Here is a 20,079-nt window from a genome sequence, read left to right as displayed (position 1 = left end):
TATCCAACTGTCCTGGAATATGTGGAACAATGCAACTACTCGATTTTGTGACCAGTGGAGGCAGTCTGTTAAGTTTAATGCTTTCTAGGGAACTGCAAGTGTGTGAACATTGTGGACCTGTGGTGAAGCACGGCAGAAGAGGCGAGTCAAGAAGTCCCATGATCTTTGGGATGTGTGGCAGAGTTGATGGTCTTGGGTAGAGAGTGGGAGAGCAGCTCCTTGAAACTCTTCTCTGTGATCTCACGTATACAGATCCTTTCCTCTTATATGTTACTACCACAGATGGCTAATTTCATCAATTTCATGGTCACTCATTATTTTCAGTGCCAGAAGACACCCTTTTATAGGACCCTATGCATATGACCATCAGTTTGCTTTAAAGCAAAGGTGAATTGTAATGATCTTTCTCTAGGTTTTTCCTTGTCACTTTTGCTTTACTTGCTAACACTTTTGATTGTCAGTTCTTTTGCTTTTCTTTTAAATTTATCACTTGATAGAAATAATTGGGAGGTTTGAATATTTTTCAAAAATGGGAATTTTTATTAGCTTTTAAGCAGATAAAAATATCCTTTATTCCCCATAGTGCAAAGTGGAATAGGCTATTACTAGCATCCAGTAAATTAAATTACTTAAAAAAAAAATAAAAGAACTAGATTGTGAAAATGTTTAGCCAAAGGAGTTCTCCAGCTGACTGAACATTTATGGGCACTTTGCCATCAAGGCAAGGTAAATTCACCTACAAGTAGCTCTTTAAAACACATTTGGATAATGATAGTTGTTAAACTTACCCAACTGAATTATACCTAACTTTAAACAAAAGAATAAAATATGAGCATAAACAAATTGGTGATGACTAAAAGGATGGCAGAACAATCACTGACGAGAATAGGAATAGGGCCAAGTGAAGAAGCTCAGATGGGTGAGAGAATAATTAGTAGTAATATATTGAACTCAAGAGAAAGGAAAGCTTAACTGAGTAGTAAAAGTCCACACCTATGTACCCCATAATGGATGACTTCTGATTGGGAATTAATCTGCTTGATTTCAACCTGGGCAGTCTCAGGGTGGTGAAGGGAATTAGGTAAATCCAACCCTGGACTCTCTGCAGTGCCCATTTCTTTAAGGGAAAGCAACCTAAACTCAACTTGGTTTTACATTTGAATCACCTAGAGTGATTAAAAAATACTAAGATTTTGCCCTTCCCCAGAAATACTGGTTTAATTGACCTGGGATAGAGACCAGATAAAATTATTTTTTAAATAAACAAGAATGTGTCAAAGTTGAAGCCAGAGCTGAGAACTAACTACTGCTTTGAGGGAAGTTAGTGTGGTTGAAGAAATCCCAAAAGATAAATGCAAGGAAAGTGAAACCTTTCATTTCTTGGCTTCATAATTTGCGCTAGCATAAGCCAAATATTTTATTTTTCAGCAGCTGTAGCAATGACCTGCTCCCTCCACAACCTGGGGCCCTGGTCAGTATCTACTACTCATTAAAACTTAGAGATGATTCCTTGCAAGAATGTGAAAGCAGTCCTAGGCTGCAGAGTTGGGACAATGGGATGGGCTTCCAGGCCTTTGGCCACATCTGCCACAAGAAAGAATTCAAGGATATGCCACAGTTTACACAAGCAAGTAACGAGTTTAATGAAAAGTGAAACTAGATACTCAAGTCGGCAGTGTAGGTGTACTCAAGAGGGAGAAAATGCCTAGTGCTGGGGTGCCCCCACCACTCCTTTCCTTCCTCCATATAAATGAAGATTTGTGAGTTGCAACATCCTCATTGGTTTGGTGGAATGCAAAGAAGAGACTGGAAACACAACATTCTCATTGGTTCTGAGTGTCTGCTGGTCTAAGTCAAGGGGAGGGGATCTGCCAACATGACTTTGGGTGGTTGATGCTTTCCTTATTGGAGGGACTTTCCACTATTGTTGTCTCTCCATTGCAGACCCGGGCAAAGATGGGCGACCATGAGCAGGACTTTCACGTAGGATTGGCGGTTTTATCTTGTTGCTCTGATACCTTCCCATGGCATCTTTTTTACCCCTCAGGTCCCGTTCTACCCTACCTCATAAAGAAATCCAGGGCATGGGAATCAATTCTCTATAAAGGCAAGTTGTGGGAGAGTTAGGCAAAGCAGTGGGGTTTGAAAAAGGTTATCCCTGGACATGTACCACCTCGCAGTAGGCCCTGGATGGCACATCAACAGGCCACGTGTCATAGCTGCAGGGGCAGAAGATGCTGCCTGTATATGAAAACTTCATGTGCTCCCAGACTTTCTCTTTTTTTTGTCTTTATTTTTTAATGTTACATTAAAAAAATATGAGGTCCCCATTTACCCCTCACCCCCCTCATCTCACTCCTCCCCCCATAACAACAATCTCCTCCATCATCATGAGACATTCATTGCATTTGGTGAATATGGTCATGGCAGATGGAGTTCAGTGCCATCTCAGTTGGCCCTACTTTGGAGTTTGTGTTCCTGTGTGATGGAGCTGGACTCAGATGTGATCTTTGTCCACAAGCCTCTCCTGTTACTTTTACCGGAACTGTAGTTAGTGCTGGGGTTTAATGTATACCCAGGGGACCTGAATCTCTGGACTGACTATGTGTTAGCCAGGCCCTGAGCCTCAACAGACTTGCAACTTCTACACTCTGGTTTATTGGACTTACCCCACTCAGCTAACATGGAGGTGAAGAAGGTCAACCGCCACACCAGGGAGCCAAGAGTGCCTATAACTGAAAGCAGGAGAATTGCATTCAGCATCCATGTGGAATCTAAGCCCCCTCTTGATATAGATGTGGAGTGGACACAACCATTCTAAGGTCCACAGGATGGAGGAATAGAGTATGGATTAGAGTGGACTTATTGATATTCTATCCATGAACGATTGTGATTAGTAATCAGACTTTCTCTTGCAGTCTTATTAAGCATAGATACTTGTGGCTAGAAATCAACTGATAATCATTTCCACCCCTCTGCTGTACTTTGCTGGCACTTTCACATACCTGCAGTAGTATTGCCTTTTGCCATGAATTATGTTACATTTACATTGTATTATAATCTGCTGTCATTTGTCTTCCATCTAGGATACAGGTTTCTTAAAGAGTTGAACAGCTTTAGTCATTCTAGTACTTTCAGCTCTCAGCATATTGAAAATATGTGGATATGGTACCAGATCCCTTGCTGAAATTCAAAACCCAGGATGTGATGGGAGATGGTAGAAGTATAAAAAGGAAAGGGGGGAGCTCAAGTTTTTGAAGTAAACCTCTTCCTCAAAGACAAAATTCTCTAACAAACATCTCCTCAATTCATATATTCTGTCATTGTGTATTTATTGAAGTCAGCAGACAGCAATGAACTGGTTAAAAAAAAAAACAAAAAACCTCGCTGACTTCATGGACCTTACATTGAGGAAAACAGACAGAAAGGGGCAAGTAAATACATAATAAAATCTATTTAACATTCACATGCATACTCTGGAGAAAATGAATGCAGGATAGCAAAAGAGCTTACATATGTGAAGGACGCATAGTAGTATTTTCATCAAAGTAGTTAAGGAAAGCCTCTCTAGAAATATGACCTTTATGCTAAGACTCAAAAGATCAACCTAAACCCTCTGCAAAGAGTTGGAAGACTATCCCAGGCATAGAGAATGGATGAGCACAAAGGTCCAGCCATAGGAAAATGCTCAGTGAGATTGAGAAACAGAAAGGAGACTTGTTTTTAATTTCTCAGCAAAAATAAATGAATAGATTAATTAATTAATTTACAAAACTGTTTATGGTTAGATGACCCATGCGTCTAACCTCTTTTGTAAAATCACCTAGTTTTCTCAGGCCTTCTGTTATAAGCCTTCATGCACCAAGGGGCAGGTTAACTGGCTTAAGAGAGTCATGCAAAATCTTCACTAAAAGCTCATTGAGATTTTATCCTGCCAGAGTTTGTTTCATCTACATTACCCAAATGGTGGCCTCAACTCTCTCACCTGGAGGTTCAAGTCTGTCTTCCAAGTGTGAATCCAAGTCTTTGTCCAGATCCCCTGAAGACTTTATTCTAAAGTGGAAGCCTCTTCACATGGAAATCTTTAAGGCCCACCAGCTGGGAGCAGAGGTCTCCCCCTGCCTTACTGATTTGGATTATACAGTCTAAAACACAAGGAATTGGAATCAGATTTGTTTCATTTTACCACTTCCTAGTAAGCCCCTTGAGTTAAGGTTATTTTAATCTTTTTTTACCTAGCACCTAGCACACTGCCTTGCTCACAGTAGATATCTGATAAATCAGGAGACAGCAAACTGTCTCACAGGCCACCGGCCAAATCCAGCCCCTGTTTATTTTGGTATGGCCCACAAGCTAAGTTTTTACAATGTATATGGTTGGAAAAAAAATCAAAAGAGGATTATTTAGTGATGTGAAAATATATGAAATTCAAATTTCCATTCCTATGCATACACATTTTACTATATGCGAGTTTTATGACAACAGAGCCATGCTCATTAGTTTACATTTTGTCTGTGACTACTTTCAGAGTTGAGTAGTTGTGGCAAAGTTCAGTGGTTGCAGTGGACACTGTCTGGAACCTAGGGCTGAAATATTTACTAATGGCCCTTCACAGAAAACATTTGCCAACCCCTGTGAAAATATTTGCCGTGTGAGTGAATGATCACTTAATTAAATGAACTAGGATGGTAAATTCACTTTTGTATAATTACTCCTTAATGGTATATACTCTGTGGCTGAGATCCAAACTTTAGCTTAGACTTTAACTGATTTTATTAAAAATATGAGACCAAAATTATTTATGCATCATCACCTTACCATGCTGTTCCAAACTATATTCAATCAGAATAAAATATTTAATGGCATTTCCTAAATAGGTTTCTCCTCATTTTGGTAATTCAACGTACATCTCATTGCTTCTTTCTGTTAAGAACAGCCAGTTTTCCAAGAAGCCCTATTTAAACATGGCTTATCTCTGCCTATCAAGCACGTTTACATCACTCTAGGGTTTTCTCCCTTCTGGGTCTGTCACTTGGTTCCGAACTTTTTACCCTGGAATAAGCAATTCTGTTTAAGAAGGCACACGATTGCCAAAAATGGGGTCACCTTCCTTATAACTTCATTTCATTTCATTTTCTTTTCATGCTTTTTAAAATTTCTAGGTTTTATAAATGTCCACGGAAGTACTGGATTGGATGTAGTAGAAGAATCACAACTTAATTGTATATTCAAATGATGAAGGGATCCAGTCATACTCTAGTTCTTACATAAAACAAGTTAAGAATTACATAAACCATTTAACACAAATCTATACAAATCACTTCACAAACCCATGGAAACTAGTAGAAGGCTACTCTGAGAAATGTGGAGAAAATAAAAGTGGACTTTGAAGGAAAATGCATCTAACTCCTGACCTATTGCTAGCTTTAGCTTTCTAGTGTTGATATCCTGTGATTTTTATTTACTTTTCCAATTTTGATAATGAATTAAACAAACAAGCAAAGCAATTTGAATACCTTAAGTGTGCTGATAAATTTTATCATTTTTTTGTTTGATTTCTTTTTGTACTGTTTTTTCCTAGGAGTGGATTTGGACTGAGGTAATGATTACTGTCTTGGGTTTTATGATAGACTAGTCTTCTCTTTATCATTGAAACCTTGAAACCGCAGTAATCTTTTACCATAGTGGAGGAAGATGAGCATTTTGAAATTTCATCATCTCTATTTTTTATAGTACCTTGGAGGCAAATTTATGTAAATTTCACTAAAATAGGATGTTTGCTTGCATTGTACTGCTAGGGAGATCTTATTCATTCACATAGAATTCAGAGGCCAGAGCCAAAGAAGAAAAGCTTTTACATGGTAATACCAGCTAATTAATCCAGCTCATTAGCCCAAAACCTCACTGAATGCTGAGAGTGCTGCTAATGTAATAAGCTTCCCAGTTAATGGAGTCAAAGAACTTCAAAGAACGGCTAGTACCTCATTCATTAACTTAATCAACTCTCCTGATACCTCATAGACAAATGCATCCTGGTAGGAGAGCAATAAAGATGCAAGTGGCTGTTCTGTTCTTTTATCCCATGACTGACTTAAAAGTTAAAATTGGGACAACCACAAGTGCACAAATAGAATACATTCCCACCTTTAAATAAGAAGAGAACAAGAAATGCAAGCTCTACAGAGCAACTTTTGCCAGAAATCAAGTTTAAAATGGTCCTAAAAGCCCAGGTAACATAAAAAGCCAACAATTAGTGTGTTGAGTAATGTGTATTATACATGCTGGACAAGAATGGACACATTTCAGCCTGTAAGAAAAATGGGAGTTGGACATTTATCATCAATTTAGAATATTATCTTTTTGTTTTTCCTTTGAGGAGGTGCAGACACTGTTAATCCAAAATAAAGGTCAATAAATTTGATGAGTGTATTTAACAAATAATAAATCATTTTACATTTGGTCGCATTTATCACTCATTTTATCTTCAAAACAAACTAGGAAGAGTAGGAAGAGATAAGGTTGTTATTCTTTCGTTCAACTAACACTCAGTACTACATTCTAGATGATGAAGTTCAAAATACATCTGATTTATTTTTTCAGTGAATCTTGCCATTTGCTCCGATCCCATGGATTTATCAACTTCTCTTGATTTCTTGGAATCTTTCTTATTTCTGGGGAGCCCTCTATTATAGCTACACTTTAGGGTCAGAGCAGTTTGATATTGTTTATGAATTCCAAAAATAGATATGGGATTGTGTTTGTAAACTGGTCTGTCCCTCTGGGCATTCTAGAGTATACTGGATTCAGATTTTTCACTTTTACTTGATTAAATAATGATTAAGGCTTTGATTGGGCAATGTCAGTAGGACCACTCTGCAGGGAAGGGAGTTTTGAGTTTTGAGCTGGACCCCGGGAAATGAACATACAGGAGAAGAACCCAGAGGAATAGAGACGGTGCCTTAGACATAGCAGAAGCCCAGGGTAGAGACAGAGCCATTCACCTGATAATCTACAGCTGGCCTTGTGGAGAGAGCACAGCAGCTGAGCCCAGAGAGAAACGGAGCCCCAGGAGGCGAGGAACCCAAGAAGCCTGAACCCTTGGCTGACATCGGCAGCCATCTTGCCCCAACACGTGGCAATAGACTATGGCGAGGGAAGTAACTTATGCTTTATGGCCTGGTAACTGTAAGCTTCAACTCCAAATAAACACCCTTTATAAAAACCAATAGATTTCTGGTATTTTGCATCAGCACTCCTTTGGCTGACTAATAAAGAGGTATTTTTGTGTGTGTATGGAGTATGAGGATGTCAGAGCATACAAAATGGCCTCTTTTTTTTTTTTTTTAAGGGAAACATTCATCCTTCCTCAATGCAGACTTTATTAACTAGTTAACTGTGTGATTTGGGTGGGGATGACGAGAGATTAGTTATTGATGAAGGCTGAGGCAAAACAAGAAATAAAACTGCCAGGCAGAGAGATTCTGTTTCAGGAACTGTTGGGTTTCCTGAAGTCACTTGAAGTCATCATCTTCTTTAGATAGAAAGTGAAATTGGTTCTGCCTCACCTTGGCTTTGCTTAGTATCCCTCGAAGTGCCGCCAGGGACTGAGGGTTGTTATTCTCCGCCTGCAACTCTGCCATCTCCCTGATTTTGCTCGTGGGCAGCAAACTGCTCAAAATCCTGCACTTTTCTTGAACACTTCAAGTTGCTGAACATTTTAGAGTTCTTAAAAGGACTTGTTCCCAATGTAAGCCATCCCTTTCTCCATCTGTACTGAATTATATGCTAGGGAGTTTTTCTGCTCATCCACGCTTCTCTCTTACTGTTGCTTGCAGAAATTTCTAAGGAGTTTTGGTCTGCTGAAGGCAAAACAAACAAGCAAAAACAAACAGAAAGCATTTCCCTATTCAAAAAAATCTTTGTTCACTCTAATGGTAAATCCCATTAGTAATGAAATAAAGGCTCAAATCCCAATCTTGGCACAGGAGTATAGTTATTAACATTTGAGTTTAGGGTACTTTTTCAAAATAGTAATTTAAGATAAACTTTATAACAAAAGTTTTATAAATAATGTCATATGGTATTGAAAGTTTTATTTTTTTAGTTAATAGAAATTAATGCTTGGATTATTGGTGATTTCTAATTAAGAAGTAAGCATTAAAAATCCAGCATTTATTTTTCATAATGAATTAAATAATGTAATTTGACAAATTGATTTAGATTCATTACTTATATTGTGTCTCTTTATTATGCTAAAAAAAGTGTTCAGATATTCAAAACCCAACAAGTCAAAATTTATCTATCAGAAGGCAGTTGTTAATTTAGGTCTCTAAATTGAGAAGTGAGGCAAGAAATCAGGTTTGTAGCAATGGCCAATTTTGTGGTTCAGTCTACTGTCTCATGTACTTTTTGGAATTAGATAGGATATAAATTATTTAATAAAAATACTAACCATGACAGTATTTGGGAAAGGTCTTCTATTATTTTCTACCTTTGAGGAACACCTGTGACTTTTATAGGGTTGTTTCTTATGTGGTTGCTTTGTTTGCTTTTATTTGTGGTCATTAAAATAGTTAACCATTTTCTGGAAACATAGCCCTTCCCCATTCTAATCTTTGTCTGTCAGCTGTCTTATTCTTACAAAACTGCATTCTCATGATCAAAGCTGATTGGCCCAAAGTTGTTTCAAGTTGTCCTATCTCAGGAACTGATCCCTTAAGTGTAATATAATGGTACAGGGCTAGACAGTTAAGATGAAATTACCAATCTCTTTCCCTACCTTTTTGAAATGACACCAGAGACCACACAAGGTAACCCTTATTGTAGTAGAGGCAGCTGTGCTGGTTTTGCTATATAACACAGCACCCCGAAACTTAACGTCTTAAAACAACAACCATTTAATTGATTCTGTTGGAAATATGAGCTGGGCTTACCAGGGAAAGTCTGCTCTTCTGGAATTTTTATTCCAGGGCTTGTTTATATGCCTGCAATAAGCTCCCACGGGTCTCGGGGGACTATCTGCTCTAAGATGTCTTAGCTGCACCCTAAAGCCTTTCACTCCAGTGGGCTGGTCTGGGCTTGATCACAAAGGAAAAGTCTGGCCAAGGGCCTGAGAGCCTTGGAACTCATACAGTGTCACTTTCACTGGGCTCTGTTGGCTAAAGGAAGTCACCAGGGCAGTCTCAATTCAGGGTGAGGGGACCTACACTCTATATCTAATGGGAGGAGCTGAAAAGAATTGTGGTCATTTGTGCAAACTGCCATGGCTATAAAAAGTAAACCTTGGGAACAGTCAAAGTCACATATCCAGTCATGTGGAGGAAGCCGTTTGGCAGATGGGATGTCAAGGTAACTTGCAGAGATTATCAGATGTGGTTAACTGGGAAGACCATGGTGTCCTTTGTGTTCCTGGGTTCAGTTCTGATACCCAGGGACAACCTTACTCTTCTCTCAATTTAGCTGTTAAATCCTTCCTTGTAGTCTATGAGCCAATTAAGTTTCCCTTTTATCCAGCTGACTTAAATGAGTTGAGGTTCCATTCATTTTAACCAAAAGTCTAGAGGAAAACACTACCCAAACTCATTTACATGTTCTCATTTCCTGCCAAGTCTTTCACATATTAATATAATGAAAAGAATAGGGGTAAGTTAGATATTCATTTAGCTTTTGCCCTTCATTTGTTAATCAATTTTATTTCCACTAAGCTAAGTGTCCATCTTCATTAAGCAATTGAAATGTATTGAGTTCTCATGCAGATTAGTAAGGAGGTACTTTTTAAATGGTCTGTGTAGTCAGACACCACATTTTAATTCTAAAAAATTAGAGACCAAATGTCATTTAGGAAATTGAAAATGAACTTTTTATGACTTCAATCGAAAGAACTCGTACTGAAATGTGAACAATGTTCATGAAAAGTTAATAAATATGATTAATGATAGTTCATGGTAATTGTAGAATGATCAGGTTCTTAAACTACTTACAACTAATGCTAATACTTTTGGGACAAGAGGGTAACAGGATTGGAATTTCATGCCCATAACAAAACTGAACTTTAAAAGCTTTTCACATTCACATACATCAAGAGTCCAATTCACATTGCTCTCACATTTACTATATCGACACATTCATTTTAAATATAATTAGTATGGTCATAAAATTATGGAAGCTGAAACATTTTGCAGACTTTTGAAACTCCACATGTCACTCTATCATTTTGCCAACCCTCCCAGATTTTAAAACCTTCCCTTTCCTTGGCTTCACTTTGAACACTAACACTGAAATCTTCTTAATTGAAGAGACTGTGTCCTTTAATAGTGCCTCTAGTGTGTTGGGAGAAAAAACATATTCTGCACAAAGGGCAAGGGATGTTTGGTAAAACTAGAACTTACACTAAGGTTTCTAAAGTTCTAAGCCAAGGGTTCTTACCCAGGGGTCCATGGACCCCTAATGAGTTCAGTGGTCTCTGAGTTTGAATTGAAAAAAATCAACTTATTATCTTTATTTTCTCTGACCTTTAAATGAAATCTAGCATTACCTTCGCTTACGAATGTATGCTATAAATAAATTACAGTACTGTTCATTTCACCTGACTGGCAAAGGTGTCCATGGAACAAAAAAGGTTAAGAACCCCTGTTCTAAATGCACAGAGTAGGTTCCAGAAGACTCAGTGGCTAATCTGCTCTTTGACCTCATAAGCCCTTGCATCTCCCTGAATGGAAACAATAAGATAAAGGACAGGGTATATTTCTAGGAAGGGCACTGTCGGTGATGAGTAAAACTAGAATTAAATACATCTTACCTATGTTATCCCTTCTTTCTTGAGACTTAGGGAGCATTTTCAGAGTTATCCGAAATGTATAGAGGTAAGCGAGGCATCATTATCATCTCCAGCTTCAGAGGAGTGCAGTGAAACTCAGGGGGCATTAAAGTGATTTAAAAATTAGTGACAATAAATGGCCCTCTCATTGTAACCTACCTCAGATTTACTTATGAGTTACTGCTCTGTAAACGAAAAGTTTAAATTTGATTTCAAAGTGCTCAGGTTCTCGATAGAAGCACATGGCAGCATTTCAGTATGATTGCTTCTATCCATGTACCACACCCATTTTCTGTAAATAAAGAACAGCTTTCTCTGCAGCCAGTGGCCATCCAAACTCACTAAGGAGGCCGTCCTAATGTGGCGTGCCAAGGAGTGACATCCATCAAAGAGCTGAGGGAACAGGGGGACCGATGGGAAGAGCTCTGAGAACCCTTGACGAAAATAACGAATCCACATTAAGCAGAACTTAAGGATACTTTATTTTGACTACTGGAGAGGAAACAATGTTACCCACAGGGACTCAGGTGGTTAATGTACTGTACAGTGTTACTAGAAAGTATAAGACCTCAGTCTCTCAGAACCTCAGAAACCACAAATTCAGTTGATTGCATAGTGCCCTAAAGAATAGACTTTAAGAGTAAATGAGCAGGAATCTCAGATATCCTTTCAAAGCATGCCAATTCACTTGGCTTTTGAATCCGTGCTATTCGGAGATGGTGCAGGAGAAAACTTTACAATGGTCTCTAGTCTGAAAGAGGTTCTAAGTTTGCCTCCAATGCAATGGGGAAAAATGGCATGGTTCTTTGCTCATTAGAGTTAAAGACATAAACGAATAAAATGAATAAACTAGCATTACTGTAAAAGTAAAACAAATTCTTTGAGTTGGGAGATGATGTAATATACAAACTTAAAACTGCAGCCAATGCAAGTTCTATGAGATTTGAATCAACTTCATGTGAAGACAAATGCCATGGTTTCTGAGACATGAGATTGCTCTTTACCATTACAGTTTAATTTTAAAAGTTTTAAGTAAATATTGAAATTCACCTCTACTCATCTCAATGAACTACTGTCCTTCATCTGAAATTAATCTGGTTGAAAGGAAGCCCTGTCTTCTTCTGGCATCCATTGTTCAGACATGTTTATAGATTCAAGTATTGGCTCATTGCATTGACTGGAGAGAGATGGTCCGTTTTGTTACAAGTGCACATTAGTAAAACTCAATGCTTCTGTCATTTGAAAATAATTTGGTGGCTTCTCATGTTGTGTGTGGGTGATGCTCTTCCATCTATTGACAACCAAGAAGAAAATACGGATGGTGTTACACTTAGAAAGAACATCTTCATAAAATTATTCCTGCTGAAAGGTCAGAACAAAGAGTCTCCTTCCTTCTCTGTGCTTTTTCAGGGTTTGGTTGACACTAACCACAGATATCTGTGTATCTGACACACTGCAAAATCCTAGGCGGTTTTCCCAAAACAGAACTTGCAGACATTTCCTGCCTGTACTTATACTGATTTGCAGGAAGAGTTCAATGTAAGTAAGAAAAACCAAATAAACAAAAACAAACCATAGATCTAGGGAGAGGTGTAGCAGACCTAAATTTACATTTCATATCTTTTTCAATCTAGCCATGTCACCTTATAATCTCTTCCTTGCTCTCACTGTCAGGCTTGGAAATTAATGTATAATTTGTAAAATATCTTTTTCTCAATTATAACATTGACCTAGACTGCATGTTTTTTTTTAACTATCTCCTTTATTTGGGAAGAGAATTGTTTATTTAGGATTTTATATCTGTAATTTGTTTGATAATAAATAATCGCTTCATTTCTATTTCTTAGAAGGTTTGATGAAAATAGTTGACCTTCCTTTGGAAGTCCACGTGCTTGATCCATAAAACAAAGCGATATATTGGTTTAACTTTACAACTCATCATGAAAAATAGCGGCAAATTTATACATTTTCAAAAGGGAATAGTAAAAGCTGGATGGAAATGAATCCAGATTTTACTGATCATTTTAAAATAAATTGAAATCCTAATATGTGCCAATCCACGCTTTTTAGAAAAACATCTCTTACATGTGACCCGGTACATTAACACACTTACTCCACATGCAAAACTTTGAAACGAAACCTGTATGAAACCAACTTAACTCTGATTCATGAGGTACACTCTGATATTACCTATTCTAGGTAATTTAAATTAAAAAAGGCTTATCTGGATTCACTAAATTGATTTCTTAACCTACTACTGAGCTGTATTCTGCCATAGAAAACCATGCTCTACATTTCTGAAAAAGTAAGATGACTTTTATCATAATAAGCATATAATTGTCAAAAACATATTTTGCATACATAGAGTGCATTTGTTTCGAATTTTTATTTATCACATAACTTTGAAATGACCTCTGAAAATGAGGTTGTTAAATTAGATATAAGACTGGTTAACTTTCTACAGAACAGGTAAATCATAAGACCTTTGAGAGTTAACTTCATTACCAAGTTATAAAATCATACCGACTTAGCAATTTCTGTAGTCGAACCTACAGAAAGACAGTCATAGTCCAGTCAGAAGGCTAGTGACATGTCAATTATTTTAACAAAAAATTCATATAAAGAACTGACAATTAGATACAGAGTTAGAAACTAAGTTCGTGCAAAAGCTAAAAGACACTTCCAGGGTACCACTGAGGAAGAAACCTCCCTAATTAGCTAGTATCCCTACTGTTACCAGAAGCACATGGCACATTGCCAATAGAAAGGCCGGCCCAATCTGGCACCACAAATGAGCAACATCTCTCAGTGAGAAGGTGATTTATTGTGAGAGCACAAGCAAGGAACTGTGGGACTCTTCCCCGAAAACAGTTTAAAGTAGAATGGGAGCTAGGGTTTTTAAAGGCAAAAGGAGAAGGGTAGGGGAGAAGAAAAACAATAACAAAAAGTGATAACGTTTAGATCTTCCAGGCGCCTTGTGAAGAGGGAATGTGCAATTTCTCAGTGCTGCATCGTCGCAAGCACTTTCAGCTTGTCCTTGGTTTCAGCGACTAATAAACCACGGTTCAGATATTGTTGTGCAGGTGCAAGGCTTTCATGGCTCCTTCTCGGCTGACCACTCAAGGATATCAAGCTTTCTGACTCTGAGAAAAATTACAGATTTACTGGGTCATAGGGTACTCCTGACACCATTCTCTCTGGTTTTGCTTTGAGACATTATCTTATCCCTGTAAGCGAAACTGAGAAGGTCTGGTTAATATCCTTCAGGGAACTAAGTGCAAAGAGTAAACTTCTAAAATTAGATTAATGGCAAACCAGTTCAATTAACTTTTGAATTTTCAGAGCTGCTTAAATGAAGAAATTTTAATAAGTATGTTTTCTAGCTATTATTACCACTGGTAGAGTTGAAGAAACAAAAGGAAGAGGTTGGAATCATTAAAACCTAAAAGTTTGGAGGAGGGTCTCTGTGCAGCTGAACCTCAGAAGTCCCAGAAGCAACTGCTTACTGGCTGGTGCTGGAGCCTCTGACTGATGGGGGCTTGCTGGACTGGTTCTGGAAATGTTGGAAGGACTATAGACAAAAATCAACGGCTGTCACTAGTAGGAATTGCTAGAGCTAGAGAAAAGTGTTGTTAACTCCGTTGCTGGGAAAACAGGAAAGTGGTTTGCAAAGTCTCATCCCCTGCCTAAAAAAGCTGACTGTGGAAGTGGGATTGGAACAGACACAATAGTTTAAAACTACCACAACCTCTAAACTGCAGAGCTGCAAATGTTTTCACTTTTATCACCTGTGGACTGTTAATGCCGAGTTCCATTTGGGCCTAACAGGTTATTAAGAAATGCTCTAGCATGATATAAAAAAATTAGGCAGTCATTATTTTCCTTTCTGTCAGGTCAGGATACATTTTTCTTTGTCTGAGATTTGTGGTTTAATATTAAGTCATAGAGAAAATTGAAGTACTATAACTAATATTTTCAGCTTTTACTATTTATAGAGATTGCCCTATAACTGATTCAGGTCTATTATACTAACATTAAACACATTTTCGGCTTGTTGGCCTAAAACAGGTAATATCACATATTACAAACACAAATTTACACATATTCTCATGGTTCTAGATTTCTTTGATTCGGAATTTATAAGTGACAAATTGTTAAAAATAGTCTAAGGGAAATTGTGATTATTAAAAAAAACAAAACCTTTTATATAAATGATAGTTGAGACCATAAAAAACATTTCAACTGTCTATAAATAAAGATGTTAAAGGAAAACTAAAAGTATATATATTACAATGTATTTACATAAAATGTATTTTATACTATACGTGCTTTTGTGCAGGATTTATTTTAAAATCCCCTATTGACGGGCATTTAGGTTGTTATGGTCCTAGCTAGTTAGAACAGCATTGAAAACTCTTTTGTATAATTTGATTTGATAAACAAAGTATATATGTAAAACATGACGGACAAAAAATATCAAGTTCAACGGCAGCAATAGTTATTTTGATAACCGACTATACCTATTTAGAGATGAATCGTGCTCTTTTAACAAAAATGCCATCTGCTGTTCTCTTTTTACCTTTTCAAAGCATTTTTTACTCAATCAACCCTTCTCTTTCGCCCTACCCAGATCTCTCACCACGTGAAGCCCCTGCCCTATTACAGCTACGACCAGCCGGTGATCGGGTACTGCCAGGCGCACCAGCCGCTCCACGTGCACAAGGGCTACGACGCCGTGGCCCCCGAGCAGGACGAGAGCCCTGGCCTGGAGCTCGGGCGCGACCACAGCTTCATCGCCACCATCGCCAGGTCGGCAGCCCCGGCCATTTACCTGGAGAGAATAACCAACTAAGGCTGGAGCCGGCTCCTCATCGGGGAACTCCACGGGGGGAGGAGGGAGGGCCTTCGCTGTAAAGAAGGTTGGGCACCAAAACCCTGCAACCAAGCCAACTCATCGTTCCTGTTCAAACAGTGATGACATAGAGAAAAGAGAAGCGAAACTGCTGCAGAAGGACCCCCGCAGGACCTGCAGCATACCCGGGAGAACTACAGAACTTTCTTTAAAATAGAAAGCAGACTGCTCCTGGATGTAAATAGTAAGAGTGTCAAGTTCTTATAAAAATAGATTTCGTCCTAGCTACATAAAGGTTTGTTTGTATATTTGATTTTTCTACACTGCATGGTTCCTGTGCTGGAGAACCACGGGATGGGGGAGGGGTGGGTGGGACCTTGGGGAAAAAATACAGTTTTTCTTGTTAGGTGTGCGTCACTCTCACAGATTTTATTTCAATAGCTTTTTTTTTTTTTTTTTTTTTTTCTTTCAACGATGCCTTTTGTTCCTGTTTGGTTTGTTTTATTATTTTATTTTATTTTATTAATTTTTTTTTCCCCAGGCAAAGGATTCAGTTTCTGGTTCTAAACATAGGCATTAAAGCGTGTGTTGTACCAAAAGAAAATTTGCTTTAGCATAGAAACAAAGTTGACCACAAAGTTTGAAAAAACTTCTGGAATGAAAATCCAGTAAAAACTGGGTAATGTTCCTTCAAGACACCTGTATGCGATGCGAGGAGTTTGGTTTTCTGTTTTTGTTTTCTCCTGTTGGCTGTTCCTCACTGAGATTTTATTGTGTGGGAAGTCCAAAAGAGACTGGTGAAGACCTCTGGTGGAGAAGATCAGCAGAGCATGGCAGGTGGAAGAACCATGTGACCAGTGAAGGAAACCTCCCAACTGGCAAACTTCTAAACACAAGAGAATGTGTAATATTGTTTTTTTAAATCACTTATCAATTAATTTTGTGTATTTTTTATCAATAAAAGAAAAAAATGTTGGAAAAATAAATATACTATTTTGTGGTTGGTATGCCACAGCCCTCCTAATGTTAAGTGTTTTATCTCCATCCTGTGGAATTCTCCTATCCTCTGTCTGGGCAATTCAATTCAAATCAGTTGGAATCTATCAAGCGCCTTCTCTGAGTTTTTTATTCTTCTAGGGAGGCCCGACGTGGTGTAGAAAAGAAGCATGGAGTGTGGTTTTTGCATTAACACATTTCAAAATTTTTTAGAGGCATATGACCTAATTATAAGAAAATTATATAAAAATTGAGTAAAAGTAAATACCCAGGTAAGGGTTAAAAATGGTGTCTTTTCATAGGAGAGAAAGAACTGTGTGGAAATTGATTACTATTTGGAAAGAGCCATGGTGATTAACCATTTACTTATAAAGAAAATAACTGCTCACACATTAGATGAACCATTTTCTTCCAGCTTCCTTAGTGGTATGATGTTCAAGACAATTCAGCAATTCTCTGATTGGCTCTGGACATTCTCCTGATCTAGCTAGTGGACTACGCATTGTCTAGTTCTAACTTACCTGGGACCTCAACATGGGAAGCGGGCACTCAACCACTGAGCTACAACTACTCCACACTAGTTTTATCTTTCTGAAATGAAATTATTTAATTAAAGTCATCCTTTATTAAGATATGTTTTGCATTCTGATGAGTGCTAATATATCATGGTACTACTGGGTTTTCTTAAGAACTAAGTTGTATTTGACTTTCATTTAACTCCAAATTCTACTAATTAATGATAATAAAAGCCTTGTGAATATATTGACATAAAGGTAACCTAGCATAGAATATTGAACACTTCCCCCATTCTGTTTTACTATCATTTCAAATTAGACTTGAAGTTAAATTCTATCTTAGTTAGTATAGAAAATAAATTATGTCATGTTAAAGGAAAATTCAATCACTTTGGAACACAGGGTCGCTGCTGTCAAATTTTTGTGGCTTCCTTTTTAATATTAATAATCTGGTTGATTTATATTTTCCTAAACATTGGAAATGAATGAATGAAGGAACAAATTGACTATGAGTTAAAAGGTTAAAGATAATTCTTTAGCATTGAGAAATTTCTTTTAAGAATTGCCCAGTGGATTTTTAGCAGAACATTTTGGGGCATCTACCCAAATTTCAAGGATACTCTTAACTTTTCCCACCTTCTCTGTCTATCTAATATAACCCACATTCCCTATCCACTACCTGACCCTATCAGAGTTTATTTACCACAAGTCACACCTGAAATATCTTGATCAAAGTTGATTTAAATCAACTCCAGTTTATTACTCTTTCTTATAACCAAAAGAGTCCTAAATAGATAAGACTCTAGTTGCCTCAAGTCTATAATGAAATAGTAAAATGAACTGCTAGCAAAATGGGTATGAAACCTTTTAAGGAAGTCATTTAAATATCATTTACATATTCCAGAAAAGTTTACACTGAGTTTTGGAAATCTTTTGATGATTAAATATAATAATAATAAAAACCTTTGCTTGAGTAGGCTTGGAAAACCAATAATTGACAAATTCTGGCTTGATTTTGCATGAGGATTCAAATAAGTTTTTGGAGAAAACAGCATTTTGAAAAAAGATTTTTCAAGGGATTTAAGAACAAAATATTGGATAATTGATTCTTTGAGCCCCAAGTCAATCACGTCTGTACTGAAAGCCTCGCATAACCAAGGAGGATGCAAGGCTTCTGTGTGTCACCACTTAGGCTAATTAGGGTCTGGACCTCTAAGTGAAAGAAAGCAAGCTTAGCCATGTGGGTCACTTTTATCACCAATACTGGCTCATTCATAGAGTTTTCCAGGCCAGTTGATTGTCCCTTCTCCCTTAATGTGGAAGAGGGTTTTTAATTTGGAAGAGTTGCATTATTAGAGGTTCTATCCAGTGGGTCAATAAAGCACATGGTGTCTTCCTACTGTGCATAGGAAGAAAAATATAATGCCTATACAGACATTTTGAATTTTTGTTTATTCTGGTTCTAGCTAATATGAAGATTTTCCCACTATGTTTAGAATTCAAGAATTATTTTTATTCTACTATTTTTAATGTTGAAATATTATAGTCTCTTAAAAGACTATCCTTATTAGTAATTTGAATTTATATCATAATTTTTATTGAACCTCTAATGGCAATACAAAAATCTAATTTCTTTTTTTAAAATTTTACTATTATCTGTTTTTTAAAGATACATAGATCACAGAAAATGTTACATTAAAAAACATAAGACATTCCCGTATATCCTCACTCCCCACTCCACCCCTAACTCCTCCCATATCAACAACCTCTTTTATCAATGTGGCACATTTATTGCATTTGATGAATACATTTTGGAGCACTGTTAAACAGCATGGATTATAGTTTACATTGTAGTTTACACTCTCTCCCAGTCCATTCAAAGGGTTATAGCAGGCTATATAATGTCCAGCATCTGTCCCTGCAATATCATTCAGGACAACTCCAAGTCCGGAAAATGTCCATATATCACACTTCTTCTTCCCTCTCCCTGCCCTCAGCAACTCCCATGGCCACTGTCTCCACATCAATTATGTGATTTCTTCCATTGCTAGAGTCACAATAATTCTATAGTAGAATACCAGTCTACTCTAATACATATTTTATTCCTTCATCCTGAAGACCCTGGAATGATGATGTCCACTTGACCTCTAAATCAAGAAGGGGCTTAGACCACAAACACCTGATGGATGGGATTCTCCTGCTAGTAATTGTAGACTCTCTTGGTTCCCTGGTGTGGTGGTTGACTATCCTTACCTCCCTGTTGGCTGACCTGGATAAGTCCAATGAACTGGAGTGTAGGTGTTACAAACCTGCTGAGGGTCAGGGCCCAGCTGGTATATGGACAGTCCAGAGATTAAAGTCTCCTGAGCATACACCAACCCCCACGCCAACCATAAGTTCAGTAAAAGTGACAGAAGAGGCATGTGTAGAGGGGTCACATCTGAGTTCGATTCCATCACACTAAGGAAGAAATGGAAGACATTGCCTCGCCACTGTATATACAGGGCAACACCGATTACAGTGATGAAAGGCAAAATGTAAAAAAAAATTTTATGATACTTTTCATTTTTTAAATACCCCAATTAATATTTTACTCTATTTTAGTTTTTCTAAATTATTATGTATTCTATTTCTAATTTTTAAAACTATCATCACTATTCAATTTTCCTATTAATTGAATTTGGCAATTTTATAGGCTTCATTGTTGAAGAAATTTTGTATCACAGAGGGGTTCAATTATGACTGAGGAGGAGCACTGATTTGGGGTGTCATTGATGGGGAATGCTTGGGTGGGAGGGAGTTCTTCAGAGCATGCATATAGGGTATATAAATATGTTTGGGTGTTTGTTTGGTATTGACATAGTGGGTATAATTTCACACAACAATTGAGGGAGTGCTGT

At 37.6% G+C, this 20,079-nt stretch overlaps 1 protein-coding gene across 1 annotated transcript in view; it reads left to right on the top strand.

The window, feature by feature from the left end:
- Nucleotides 1-16,692, top strand: part of LRRTM4 (leucine rich repeat transmembrane neuronal 4) — a 769,566-nt gene extending 752,874 nt beyond the window's left edge. The window contains exon 3 of the mRNA XM_023591375.2: nt 15,447-16,692. Within this exon, the coding sequence (XP_023447143.1) occupies nt 15,447-15,668 (222 nt within the window). The 3' untranslated portion in view covers nt 15,669-16,692. The remainder of the gene's footprint in view (nt 1-15,446) is intronic.
- The last annotated feature ends 3,387 nt before the right edge of the window (nt 16,693-20,079 follow it).

The sequence above is a fragment of the Dasypus novemcinctus genome, chromosome 17, assembly GCF_030445035.2.
Source record: "Dasypus novemcinctus isolate mDasNov1 chromosome 17, mDasNov1.1.hap2, whole genome shotgun sequence".
NCBI lineage: Eukaryota > Metazoa > Chordata > Mammalia > Cingulata > Dasypodidae > Dasypus > Dasypus novemcinctus.
The sequence above is the reverse complement of the archived record's forward strand: the minus strand, read 5'-3'. Positions and strand labels throughout refer to the sequence as shown.